The 13,917-nt window shown below is 40.4% G+C and overlaps 2 protein-coding genes across 3 annotated transcripts in view; one reads left to right on the forward strand and one right to left on the reverse strand.

Moving 5' to 3' along the window:
- ext1c (exostoses (multiple) 1c) overlaps window positions 1-10,803 on the forward strand; it is a 46,640-nt gene extending 35,837 nt beyond the window's left edge. Inside the window, exons 4-12 of the mRNA XM_088319198.1 lie at window positions 3,352-3,459; window positions 5,213-5,332; window positions 6,378-6,510; window positions 7,231-7,349; window positions 7,538-7,633; window positions 7,987-8,073; window positions 8,138-8,298; window positions 9,336-9,507; window positions 10,221-10,803. Coding sequence (XP_088175324.1) covers window positions 3,352-3,459; window positions 5,213-5,332; window positions 6,378-6,510; window positions 7,231-7,349; window positions 7,538-7,633; window positions 7,987-8,073; window positions 8,138-8,298; window positions 9,336-9,507; window positions 10,221-10,406 — 1,182 coding nt within the window. The 3' untranslated portion in view covers window positions 10,407-10,803. The remainder of the gene's footprint in view (window positions 1-3,351; window positions 3,460-5,212; window positions 5,333-6,377; window positions 6,511-7,230; window positions 7,350-7,537; window positions 7,634-7,986; window positions 8,074-8,137; window positions 8,299-9,335; window positions 9,508-10,220) is intronic.
- Window positions 10,804-10,905: 102 nt separating this feature from the next.
- On the reverse strand, window positions 10,906-13,412 carry LOC148321299 (mediator of RNA polymerase II transcription subunit 30). Of its 2 annotated transcripts, none has more exons than XM_088319199.1 (5): window positions 13,297-13,412; window positions 12,752-12,991; window positions 12,155-12,313; window positions 11,904-11,993; window positions 10,906-11,699 (listed from the first exon to the last, which is right to left on the reverse strand). In XM_088319199.1, exons 2-5 carry the CDS (start codon window positions 12,977-12,979, stop codon window positions 11,604-11,606), a joined length of 573 nt encoding a protein of 190 aa, XP_088175325.1. In that variant the 5' UTR covers window positions 12,980-12,991; window positions 13,297-13,412; the 3' UTR covers window positions 10,906-11,603. The 2 variants fall into 2 exon arrangements, with proteins under 2 accessions (XP_088175325.1, XP_088175326.1); XM_088319200.1 differs by having other exon boundaries at window positions 12,752-12,986; window positions 13,297-13,399.
- Between the last annotated feature and the right edge of the window lie 505 nt (window positions 13,413-13,917).

Here is a 13,917-nt window from a genome sequence, read left to right on the forward strand (position 1 = left end):
AGGGAGAATAGCTCTTTTCAAATTTATTTCTTGGAAGCAAAAATTATCAAGACATACTGTCCATTTACCGATGCAATTTTTAAGCTTTTGAATGATCAGTCACAAGAAGGAGTCATGCCATTTTGTATTTGTGGTCATTGCAGCACACTACGGCAAATGGCGCTGGCTTCCAATGGAAGTTTCCCGGCTCGGCTAGCCAAACTTTTAAATGTAACACAAAATGGATTATTACATCCAATTCCCACACACCTGGAAAATTTAGTCAATCAAAATCAGGCTTTAGTGCTGTTTCCGCTTTCCCAAAACTGTCCCAGTGATAGATTTCTTTCCTGCAATATTTTTGTTCTCTTCCACTAACACTTCCAATTCCATCACCTCAAACTTTATTCTCCTCTCGCATTGCTTTTCCAAATCTCCCATCAGAGCTACTTAACACACCAGAACCTCATTAAAATAGAGCGGTCTCTACTACTTTTACAGCTGCTGCTGATTGCAACGCAATATTAGATAACGCACAGCGCGCGTTCCAAAAGCGCACGCAATCTGTTCAAATGAAGACACCATTTAGCACCTGCTATTTGGGATTTTGGTGGTACATTGGTGTAACTCACGTGCGAGCCGCGTGGGTTCCGCTCACGATCAGTGACGGTGAGAGACTTTTATTTTATTTAAAATAAATTCAAATAACATGTATTGTCATAAGATTACTGTAATATTGTTACTTTTGTAAATGTTATTGGGCTTGAAACTCGGGCATTTCTTATATTATCAAGGAAGTAGTTGGCAGTGTTGGGCAATTGACCCTTTTTTGCCAGTCAGTCCCCCGCCCTCCGGCTGCGATTTTGGTACCCTCCGATCTTACTCATAAAAATTGTCGACCCCTTTATCAGGCCAATGAATGCAAAATTCTAATGGCATATCATGAAAATAATTTTTTCCAAGTGTGACTTAACTAGTCTCAAGAGTGCCAAAGAAATAAAAATGAAACAACAGATGGACCCAAATACAATTGCGCTATTTCAAACCTGGAGCTGTGCAGGTTGCAGATGATTAACATTCCACTCCTAAATGGCCACATCTGCAAATGGTCTGTCCGAAGCTGCACTGCGTTGAATTCAAACGTGGCCATCGGGCTTAATTTGCCAAACCTTTTCAATTGAAAAGAGCCCATAAACGAGCCCTGACGCATACACGCCGTTAACGAACGCTGGCGTCCGTATTGAGTGAATTTACGCGTGTATGCTGCAGTTGTTTCTCTGCCACCCAAGTCGAGGTTCTCGCGCCCGAGCAGGAAACAGTGGTGGCTGTTTTTAGATTTGCTCATTGCTGAGCTCCCTTGGCCTCGCTGTAAGTGTGTGTGTGTGTGTGTGTGTGTGTGTGAGGCTGAATGGACAAATCTGCACACAACCCACAAGGCTTGGCACCATGCACCGCTCCTTCTGTCTCGCCTCTCTGTCCTCTCCTTTTCTCTTCTCCATTCACTTTTCAAGATTATTTATTTATTTTTTTTTGTAATGGGTGTAGTTTTTTTTTTTTCTTCGTTTTGGTACCAGCCCACAAAGAACTGGCAATTACTAATGCGGTTAGACATGTAACGCCAGCTTTCCAAAATACACACGGACAATCCAGCTTGCGCGTACAATACGGTACGTGTGCTGCCCCGTCCACAAACAGCTCCACAACAGATATTTAACACGCCCTCCGGTTTGGCTCGAGTGCGGCGTTGGGGCGCTTCACCTTTGGGTCCAGAGGACTCACACAAGCCTCTGGGTGCCATTCCGTTTGGATAGCTGAATTTGAATTTGGATTATCACTGCAACCTTGTAACCCGGGGCTGCCTCTGACACACACTCACACGTACACACAAGTATTCCCATTTGTTCGACTGTCCTTCAGCTGGTCTATTCTCGGATGAAATGCGCATGTGGGAGACCCGGCGGGGGGAGAGAGAGAGAGTGTTTGATCGCCACTAGTTTGGCTGCTGTTGCCGTTTTCTGGTGCTTTAACTGAGCAATTAAAAAAAAAAATAATGTGACCTATAAAGTCGGAGGAGGATTGGAAAGAAATGAAACGGGAGCGCCAAGAGATGGGAAATGATCGACAAACATGCACCCAGGGGGGGTAATGGAGAGTCCAGAGGAGGGCCGGGAAGGTTAAAAAAAAAAAAATAATCTGTCAGTGAGTCAGACGGGATGAGGCAACATCAAAAGTCAACTCCAATAACGCGCAACTCGTTCGTGTATCAACCGGCGGTTTCTTCTTATTCTGCACCAGCTCCCGCCTGGTTCGCATCCCGAGTGGCTTTTGCTCATTAGTAAACTTAAGAGTCAGCAGCACTGTCAACGGGGTCAGCCACATTTGCTTTTGCGTGTGTTGGAAGTCCCTCACCAAAACCTGCAGGGCGTCGTGGGAAAGAAGAACTTTTAAGTTATTACTCACTGTTATGTCCCTGTCGGGGTCACGCACTGTCAGCTGCGTGTAAACAGGCAGAGTTTGTGCATGTCATGGGTCAATAAATAGACGATAACTTCTGTGGTGACTAATATGTTGTTCACCTGATTTAACATTCGGCCAAATACAGTGGTGACTTTGAATTTGGCGTTAAGAGTAAAAGCTAAAGTACTAAACTAAAGTCAATCTAATGTCAAGCGGAAACCTGCCATGTCCAAATATCAGCCATTGTATATATGTCAATTTCACATTTTTCCCCACAAATTAATAGTAAGTGTCGGTCTCCATTTGGTCTGTTATATTTAGAAATGTCACATATAAATCTAAAATGTTAAAATTATCTGGATATTAAAATCTGTTTACTCACTTCAACTGCATGAGAACGCCGCCTCTTGATTCGGTGTATGATTAAGCAGCATTATGTCACCTCAAGATTGAAAGTGTATACACACATATATATATATATATATATATATATATATATATATATATATATAATTTTTTTAATTTATATATATATTTTTTAAATTGATTTATATATATATTTTCTTTTTAATTTATTAATATATATATATTTTTTTTTAATTTATTTATATATATATATATATTTTTAATTTATTTATATATATATATATATATTTTTTTAATTTATTTATATATTTTTTTTATTTATATATATATATATGTATATTTATATATATATATATATATATATATATATATATATGTATAAAAAAGTATTTTATTTTATTTATTTATTTATTTATATTTATTTATTTATCGAGTGATGAAAATAGTTACATATATTTGATTTGGCCTGTTTTGCTATGGTTGCTTGCGTCTGTGAGCCACAAAGTTAAGTATAGTTAAGTGCATATTAACTTCTCTTTACATGTCCAGGCGGCCTGTATACCTGTGTTGCTGAGCAACGGCTGGGAGCTGCCATTTTCCGACGTCATACAATGGAACCAGGCTGTCATTGAAGGGGATGAGAGACTACTGTTGCAGGTAATGTTAAGAAAAAAAATAATGCCCACGCACTTTCGACCTCAGTGTGGTCCTTATTGCAATCTAATCTAATCTTGTTATGCCGGAATTCAAGTTATGTTTTGAATCAATGGGTTTGTTTCACTACATACAAATTCTGCTTTAAGCCAAGTAAAGAATGAAAGATACTAATTTATTTGTTTTTGATGTGTGCGGTGAATTAAAATTTTCTCTTCCTTGAATTAATTTGTCCCTATTTTGTCAATGTAATTCATAACTGCCCAGCATTTTTAAAACTTTGCTCCAGGGCTGGCCTTGCAGACTCCGTGTAATTTTTGGCTTTAGGCCACTGATGAATACATAGCAGGTGACATGTTTTAAAACTCCAAATAAATGCAAGAACAAGGTTGAATGTGTAATTTTTTTTTTTTACCATTCTAGTACATAACCTCACCAGTATAACAGTCGTAATTATTTTGTTTTCTAATATATTCATATTATTTATGGGTAAAATAAGAAATCCTGTGTAGCGCATGACATGGATTTGAATGGATCTGATTTGTATAGCCAAGCAAATTATACAAAACCTGCCTCGCCGTTCTATACTTACAAGATAGGGACTACTTTGTCTCAATTTGTTCGTCACAAGTCAGAGTGAACAAAGATCACATGCGGGGGTTCCACAAGGGTCCATTCCTGGACCACTTCTATTTAATGTATGCATGCTGCCCCTTGCTCAGATTATGCAACATCTCTTATCATACTCATGCAGGTCAACTTTACTTTACAGCATTATCACATGACTATCGTCCCTTACCTAATAATAATAATCTTAATAAATTTGAATTTAATAAAAATTGTATTCATCAAATCAATGAAGTGGATCAACCAGAATTTGCTTTTTTGCCCGAAATCTGAAAGGTCCAAAATCACTGCTTGTACTTGCACATGAAACGTGCTCTACACGTGAAGCTGCCGTGCCGTATAAACTATGGAGATCTAAAACCCAGCTCAGACGCAAAAGCACCGGCTAGGCGTGTCCGTCCCCCCCCCCCTCGCCTCTTGTGACGCACAGAAAACAGAATGAACAAACAAAGCTGGTGCCCTCTCAACAAGAGACATTTTCTCCTGTGGCTTGGACCATTTCCAAGTTTGTGGACATGAAATGGAGCCGTGCACATGAACCCAAACAAGACCAAAGATGCCTGATGAGAGGAGACATGCCTAATTGGGTTCCAACTCCAGCACATGAAGAGCTCGACCTCATCAGCGGCGTTGCACGTCCTATAACGCAATAATATTGACATGTGCGGCAAACGAGTGTGACGAGGCTGATTGAGGGAAGGCGACTTTGAGAATTACATCTTTCGAAGCTAATTGGAAAGAGAGAGAGCCTTGTGAAATGCAGGGGGGGAAAAAGGAGAGATGGGAGAAAGGCAGCAGCGAAAAATACCGATTTAGTATTCATTCGAAGAGAATCGTTTGATGCTAAAATGGTTTAGCCGAGTCAAATGCTCTCATTGACTCGGCCCAAAATGATTTTCATCCACTTTAAATTAATTCGATTAAATGCAGTGGCACTTTTGAAGTCGCACGCAAGCCATTTGGGGAATCGGGACTCTTGCGCAAGTTAATTTCGGAGTATTTGGAATATTTCATAGTTAAATGATTTGGTAATGGTTTTGAGTGCCGAAAAGTATGAAAGCAGTACGAATTCCGCGACCGGGTTAATTTTGTTTGTGATTTCTCATTTGTCCAATTTTTTTCTCTTTAGGTGCCATCGACGGTGAGAGCCGTCGAAAATGAGCGCGTTTTGGCTCTCAGACAGAGAACGCAAATGCTGTGGGAAGCCTACTTCTCTTCTGTGGACAAGATAGTCGTCACCACACTGGAGGTAAAAATCTTGCTTTGACTGTTTTTTTTTTTTTGTTTTTTTTTATCCAAACGATGGGAGGTTGTGTGTGTTACACGATGATGGCCAAAAAAAACGCAAGCCAAATACAATTCCGGAAAGGAATGCATGGCGTCTTGTCATTTGCAGTGAAAATGTCTGTAAAAAGAAACACTGGCGAGAAAACGCCGCTTTTCGTTTGCAGTCGTGCACACCAAACCTCTCTGCTGTTTACCGCCCGTGCGGTGCAGTGATTGCTTCTTTTCCCGGCGAGATTTCCATTTGAATCAAACGAGCCGACGTTATGATTATAGACTCGCATTCCGATCAGTGCGCCCTACGTTTCTTTGACTGTTTCGCTTTGTTGTTGCTTTTTAGCTATGGGACCATATTTTCAAAGCACACACCTGAGATGCCTGCAAGTCTCAAAGACCCGACATACTTTATCATTATGTTCTAAATCTCAGTCCGAGCATGTCCGATGCTGCCTCACTCTCACATTAATCATCCAGTAAAAATGACAACCGTAATCCGTGCCTACTTGGCTGCCGTTTCCTTCCCTGAATTGGTCCTTCACCATCCCCGGACAGGACATTTGTTATTTTTATTTCAGCGAAGACAACACAAATTGTGAGAGGCCCACACAGTGAGCAGTGCATGTTGCCTTTGCACTTCCATGTTTATAAAAGCAAAGTCTGGCTGTCCCGAGTGTGTTTGCTGCTGGGGATTTATGCTTGAGATAATAAAGGAAAGGTTCTGGAGGTTGGTGATAAGCTGCTTATATACATACAGCAAGCTGAGGGGGGAACCTCTCTTCCCCGTGGGAGACAGCTGTGCAGTCAGCCCGAGGTCAGTGAAGCAAGGGGCGACGTGGTGGGACGCCTCATGGACCCCTCCTGTTGGTGCAAATGAGAAGTGGAGTACAGAGACGGAAACAAAAACAAAAAAAATAAGGACGTGGAGATTGGTGCAGTTTCTCTGTGAGAAGTCTCTCAATTGTAACTTGACGATATATTTTATTTTGCCGATTTTTTTTTTTCCTCCACAGATCATTAAGGATCGTGTATTTTCTCACATATCAAGGAACAAATACATGTGGAACTCCCTGCCAGGAGGTCTACTTGTCCTGCCAGAATATTCCACTCACCTTGCGCATTTCCCTTTCTACTACCTGGGGCTCGGTAAACAACACTCTTCATTTTATTTCTCTAGCAGGTGTCAGTTGTACTCGGGTGAGAAATCGAAAAAGAAATCTACCGTGTCTTGTTCCCACCTGTGAAGGTTGGGAATTATAATTTATAATCATTTCAAAGTCGGATACCAAAATCCTAAAGGTGACGTCCACCCAAAAAATGTCTGACCAAGAATATGTTCAATGCAGCCCTACTGGTCCAAACATGACATTCTGATTAATTAGAGTTTGTGGAATATGAGGTAAGCAGTAAAACCCAGCAAGGGGCAGCCATTTTGCCATTTGCTGTCGACTAAAAATGACGTCACAGTTGCTCAGGGTTCAGATAACGACCAATCATGGCTCAGCTTCCGAAAACAGGTGGGCCATGATTGGTCGTTAGCCGCGTGCTGAGCGACTGTGATGTCATTTTCACTCGACAGAAAATGACAAAATGGCCGCCCACTGAGATGGCTGAAAAGGGGTGGATTTTGTTGCTTAACTCGTATTCCGCGAACATAATATTAATCACAAAGCAATGTTTAGGAACATAGAAAAATATTGCAAAAAAAAAATCTGGGGGGGTTGACTTCCCCTTTAATATCTAACCTCATCATAGTTGTAGTATTTCCGATGCTTCAAACTCACAACCGCTTTGGACAAGCAGGCTATTATAGATATGTTGCAAAGTGGACTAATACTAATAAAATATTTTTGTTTCTTGCTTAAGGCATCAGTCCAAGTCAGGAATTTACTGCGATCATCCACGCTGTCTCTCCATTGGTGTCCCAGTCTCAGCCAATCATGAAGTTGCTTCAGGTCGTCTCCAAATCAAAGTACTGCTCACAAGTAAGTCGACCCGGCACGCAAATATATTGTGCAAAACTGTAGATTTATGATAAAAAAAATGTAAATTAGTCGTTTGTTTACTGTTCCTGTTTGCTGAGTAAGCAATCACGTCAGCGTCCTTGTCATACCCACTCTTGCGTGTTGTTGGCTGATTTGGATCAATTTAAATCGTCTCTCTGCCGAGCCAGATCATCATTCTCTGGAACAGCGAGAAAGCGCCGCCCAGTCGAAGCAAATGGCCTCCCATGCCAGTCCCCCTCACCGTGACAGACGGCAAGAGGAAGGTCAGTGTTGTTTCCGCGTCTCGTGTCTGAGTGACAGTTAGACAAACTGTAAGTCACTTGGGCTGTTTATCTCTTTTTTTTTTTTTTTGCCTTGTTCCCCGCCTTATGTGGTCCTTCATTTTGATGTCTGTCATCTATCTTCATATCCACGTCTCTATCTGACATCTCCATCAACCCGAGTAGCATTCATTTCCATTCATGTCAGTCATTCTCTGTTTTTATAGCCGCCCTGGCAAAGGCTCATTTATTGTAACAAGATCATCTCTGACTCATTCTCCTAATCTCACAAAGAACATGCCAAATAAAAAGTAGCCCGCGGAGCTGTAAGATTTACTGCTGTATTGCTTTCGCAGACCACAAGTCGGTTCCTACCTCATGTTGCCATAGAAACCGACGCAGTGCTGAGTCTGGACGAGGATACAGTCCTGTTGACGAGTGAGGTGCGTAGCAGGAGTAAATCTGGAAATATATGAAGTCGGGTTCTGACCAGACTTGCATTTAAAGGTGAACTTTGCCTTCCTGGTGTGGCGGAGCTTCCCTGATCGGATTGTGGGGTATCCTCCTCGGAGTCACTTTTGGGATCCCTTAAAGCACGCCTGGGGCTACACCTCCAAATGGACCAATGACTATTCCATAGTCCTGACCGGGGCTGCCTTCTACCACAGGTAAAGCCTCTCAATATTTTATCAATAAATAAAATATAGTGGAATATTGTACAATAAAACCAAATTGGCGTTAAATTACATTTTTTGAACCTGATGCTACTTTGTGGGGACTGATTAATGCAATTTTATACACACTTTTGAAATAAGATTATATGTATGATTATTAATAATTAATGATATTCATTTATGCAACTCCACTGATCATGTTATTTATCACAGTAATGTAATTAGTATTTAATCTTAATTGTTGTTTTTTTTTTTAATTTAGCTTCAAAATTATACATTTTAATTAATCATTTAAGTAATTGTATTTTTTGCGCACACTGTCTCAATTTTGATCAACTTTTATGATAGACTAAAAGTGACTACTGCATCGTGACATTTACAGATGCTTAAATGATTACGTGGACGGCATAAGCTTTACGTCGGCATGCTAAAATTAATTTGCGCATGTATCTAATTTTCAATCAATTGTTTTGAACAACCACACCTTTTCCGATACACGCATTTCTAGAATGGTTCCGCTTGTGAGTTCAAGCAAGCACACACACAAATACCCGACAAAGAGCAATGTTATCAGATGCAAAAGTCGGTATTTATGCACAAACAAATCAATATCTGTGCTTTTTTTCCCCCCCATATAACAGGGTAAGAATAAATGTTTTATGTAAAGATTTGTACTTTCATTTTCCATCTAACAAGCAAGTTGTCTTGTCAGATAGCTTTTTGTACCTGCAATTTCTAGCACTTTAAAAGCACTTTATCCAAAATTCCAGCACTTTGCAGACCTTGAAAATACAACAAAAAAGGATATTTCAACTGCGTGCATCTGTGGAACTGCGAACGGGTGTAATGTTTTCACTCATCGCCATGGTAACGACTGAGTACCTTTTCAACGTTGTGTCGTTCTTGAGTAGTTTTGCATGACGTTAAATGGTCAACTTTACTTATGCAGACCATCAGATGTGTGTTTTACTGGACTGGACTTTGTCCAACCTGCTTTGGTCTACGCTGCATAATTATGAATTCCTGCACAGGTATTACCACTACCTGTTCTCGCATTACCTGCCGCAGTCTTTGAGAACCCTGGTGGATCATACGTCCAACTGCGAGGACATCTTGATGAATTTCTTGGTTTCCGCTGTCACCCACCTGCCGCCCATCAAAGTGGCTCAAAGGAAGCAATACAAGGAGTTGCCTAGCCCACAGGTAGGAAGTCGCCCCCCCCCCCCCCTATATATATATATATATATATTTTTTTTTTTTTTTAAACTAATTAATCCTAAAAAAAAATCCATGATTAATTGCGATTAATCACATTTTCGAACTACTATTTTTTTGCGCTGCTTGGAAAAGATATTTACTTGAATAATATCTTGGAATTGATGCAAAATCGCCAAATATGACGTATATTTAATTCAAAGACTGTTCTAATAGCTTTCTTTGATTCTTGAATACAATCTAAATGGAGACATGTTTACTGGGATTTTTCTTTGAAACGTTTCTCAAAACCCACAAGCGCCACACTCCAGCAGTGTTGGTTTTCAAGGCCCAGTGGTAACTTGAACACGATGTTTTGTTCTGAAACGTGCTAAAGATTTACAGCTAATACGGCACAATATTTTCAAAGTATGCAAATTAATTTTTAAGTAAATCAAATTGAGTTAAAATCTTTAACGGAGTTAAAAAAAAAATGGATTAATCAACTGAGTTAATGCTTCAAATTTGACAGCCGTAATACAAATGTAAATATATATATAAAAATATAAATCTAAATCTAAAAAAAAAATATATATATAAATCTAAATCTAAATATATATATATATATATATATATTAAATCAAGTAAATGTCTGTAGATTTCAATGTCAAATTCAGCATGGACTGTGAGTGAGGTTTAATCAGTCTTATTTTACCCGCAAGGCCACCAAGAATGTCCCCTGGGCCAACCCGGAGCATTTCAACCAGCGCCAGGAGTGTGTCAACACCTTTGCCGACTGGTTTGGCTACATGCCTCTGGTTCACTCACAATTTCGCCTCGACCCTGTGCTATTCAAAGATCAAGTGTCAGTCCTCCGCAAGAAGTATAAAGACCTAGAAAGGGCATGATGTGACTGATCATAGTCGGTCCGTGTGGCGGGCTTTTGGACAGCACCAACCAAGAGGTGAGACTTGTGGATCTGGTAAGATGATGTCCAGCTGTGATGAATCAGAGAGACTCATATAAACTGTCATGAGGACAATCAGACAGACCCTGGTGGACTGTGGATCAATACAAAGTCCTTTTAAGTGCAAAGCGAACTCTTCACGCTTGAGGAAGCTTCTGACGCGAGTGTTGTTGCTGTGCATATATGGGAATGCCAGCGCCATCCAAGGAAGGTCGTACCAGTGCCATGTTCTCGGGCTATTCTCGCCTCAGTGTTACTGAGCAAGGGCTGTTGCCAAGAAAAACGGACAGTTTGACAGGAAAAAGTAAACTAAGGCAAATAAATGATTTGTAAATGCAGACCTTGTTATAGTCCTCCTTAATGCTCCAATTTTCAGGCCCTGCACAGTTTACCATGAAATTAAATAGACTGGCTTGAAGGATTTCTTTTTACAATTTTTTTAATTAGAAAAACAATTTTTATTTTGTACAAAACACATACGACCTTGTTGACAAAATTACATTCACAGGCAAGCAAGCCTGAACAACAAGGGCAAACTTTGAGGAAGACTCATTAAGCACGTACACACTCACAGTACAAAACACCTGAGATGTACTGTACGTAGCTGCCGAGGGGCCAGTTGACACCGTGCACCTCTTACTTTTCAGAAAGAGCATAATGAGCGCGCTATTACTTGCACGATGTGCTTTCTGGAAGAACTGCCTTTCATGATTCGATGAGTCACGTGTTGAGACGGCAGATGGGAGCAAAGAAAAAACTGTCGTCGTGACCCGATGGAATACAGGTTTTCCACAAATGAGTTCATAACATATTCTGTAAAAATACAAGTCATTCAGCTGCCTTGAAAGTTAAAGTTAACCAATTGTTGCCAAACAAAAACCCTTTTATAAAAGGGGGTTCAACAGCTATGCAGTGAACTCCTGCATATTAACAGTTGGCGTTTGGAAAATTCAGCTGTTAAGCGGATCTTGGACATGCCAGTAACAAGAATCCATGTTGAAGCGAATTGAGGTTGATTTAGACAAACAGTGCTTTGCTGCCACCTTGTGGCATTGAAAGTTAAAGAAACCTTTTTTTTAGAGGGCTCAATTCATTTCCAGCAAGGTTTGTATTCTCCTGGTCTGCCCATCAGGATTGATCACTTCCTCAGAGTCAACATGGCATTGACGTCCCACAGCAAGTTCCTCATCTGATCCATAAGAACCTTCATCTCCTGATTCTTCTGACGTACTTTCTGCAAATGGTGACAAGTTAAAATGATTCAGGTAGACAGATTTAAGGGTAACGAGAAGAACAAGTGTCAACAATTTAATCATAAAAACGTTTAGATTAAACGGCATATTGGGTTCAGATCTTTGAACCATGAAAACCATTTCAAGAAAAAATTAATGGGTGTTTGTAGATGAGTCGATATTATTACATAAGAAGTACAATTTACCTCAAGGACTTCTTTTCGCTCCTGGTGGACTGAAGGACTACAAGGCTCCACTCTGACATTGACCAGCTCTTCTCCAACATAGGGCACAAGCTGTAAAAAATATATATGGACAGTAAAATTATGTTAATGAGGGTGACAGGGGCAACTTCGTACAGTTAGAATCTCGCTCTCGCTCTCTCTCTCTCTTTGTACAAAACCAACTACCGAGTAAACAAAACAATTTTATGCATAATGCAGGTTGTTTTTCTGACCTCCGCCGGCCCCTCCTGCAGGTCAGCGGTCATCTCCACGCAGCGCTCGTAGAGGAGGCGAAGTTTGCGGAAGAGCAGGGCGAGCTGCCTCAAGTGTTCCTGGAGTTTCCCAAAGCGATCCTGGTACATCGCCTGGCTCTGAGTCACACCATTGGGAAGCTGTAATCGAAATAAAGATGGGGAGCTATCAAGTTCTAGTCATATTTAAAAAAGATTTTTCATACAATCACCGTGTATATCTTACTTTATTAAAATGAAAATCCAAATGACTGTTAATATCAGACTCAACCCGACACTAACATGTAATTGGTTGTTAGTGTTGCGCTTTGTGGAATTGCTCCCTATCCACTAATTGTAGTGTCATATATTAGTGTGGCTTTTTGTGTGTAATAAAAAGTAGGAGAAAACACCATTCATTAGACAGATAGACATTAAAGTGTTTTGATTGTATTCATTTTGGAAAATACACTCATTGTAAGTGAACCAGTCCAATCTAATAAAAAAAAACCTATACAGTGCTCCCTATTCGTGAGGGACAAGAGAAATTAGTCAATAGTGTCTCAATAAGGGTCCTACTTGAGTTCTTTTTTTCCTTACTTGCGTGGCTCGTGTGATTTGGAAGATCTCCATGGTGCGAGTGACAATGTCCTGGACGGTTTCCTGTCCAATCCGGCAAAGGAACACGGGGGATATTTCTCTGAGGGCACCCTGAGGTGGCATTGGCTGCTGACCTGCGGCCATGGCGCCACCGGGTGGCATGTGAGGAGGCTGTTGCTGAGTGGGCATCCCTGTCATGCCCGTCTTCTGTGGCAATGATGCTGCCATCGCGACTCTAAGCTGAGAGAAAGTGATCATCAACATCATAACTATACGAGTCTGATTTGAATGCATAAATAACCGTTAGAATTGCAACGTGGTGCTCTATGTGAAGTGATCGACTAAACCACATTAAGTACAGCTGCACAATGCAATACCTCGATTACAACAGCTGATTGTGGAAACGAGTCGAATTACAGTGCTAAAGTATTATGATTGCTTGCCCCTGAGGCTAAAATGCTAACAATCAGAAACAAAGGGTTAATGTTGAAACAAGCGAGTCGCGGTGTATAAAGAGTGCACGGAAGGTTACGGAAACTGCATACCGTGACTTAAGATGCTCTTTGTATGGAGTATGACCAAATTTTCTTGATTTAACGGAGTAGTTTCTCTTTTACTCGACAAGAAAGGTCCGGTCTTTTGGGACGGCACTCATTCATATTCTTCTTCGGTAATGTTTACAGCACAGTATATGAGGCCTAAGCGTACTACTGCCACCAACAGGTCATATTCAGAACACCATCAAGAGAAATACCAACTTGGAAACAACGCTTAAGATGTGTTCATCTGTGTCCGTCTTTTTGGTCATTGGATATTATGTTTGGAATCAGAAATACATTAAAATCGGAAAACGACTAGTTATTTCATTTTCATTTTAAAATAGAAATTCAAAAACTGAAATAGAGATTGATTATCTCGTTTGTTTTCTTGGAAGAGTCAAGAAAAGTCTAATAGTTTGATTTTAAATTTAAATCTAAAACGAAAATGGATGATAGCACGGGACACCAATTGAAATATAATTCATATGTTTGTTTTTAATTCCCTGTTGTCACTGGCAGCATTTCTCCGACTGACCGGGAGATGGCGACAACGGAACGCTTGAAGACGATGTCGTGTTGAGTAATGATTGCCAGGATGTCATAATTTATTTGGGGCATGAGATTCAC

The sequence above is a fragment of the Idiotropiscis lumnitzeri genome, chromosome 16, assembly GCF_059441095.1.
Source record: "Idiotropiscis lumnitzeri isolate Australia: NSW breed Sydney's pygmy pipehorse chromosome 16, RoL_Ilum_1.0, whole genome shotgun sequence".
Taxonomy (NCBI): Eukaryota; Metazoa; Chordata; class Actinopteri; order Syngnathiformes; family Syngnathidae; genus Idiotropiscis; species Idiotropiscis lumnitzeri.

Excerpts from the sequence above, each read along its gene's own strand:
- LOC148321299 (XM_088319199.1), bottom strand. The coding sequence starts at position 12,979 with ATGGCAGCATCATTGCCACAGAAGACGGGCATGACAGGGATGCCCACT. Across the intron at positions 12,314-12,751 it reads AAATCACACGAGCCACGCAA|CTTCCCAATGGTGTGACTCA; the intron begins GTAAGGAAAAAA and ends TTTCGATTACAG. Across the intron at positions 11,994-12,154 it reads TGCAGGAGGGGCCGGCGGAG|CTTGTGCCCTATGTTGGAGA; the intron begins GTCAGAAAAACA and ends TATTTTTTACAG.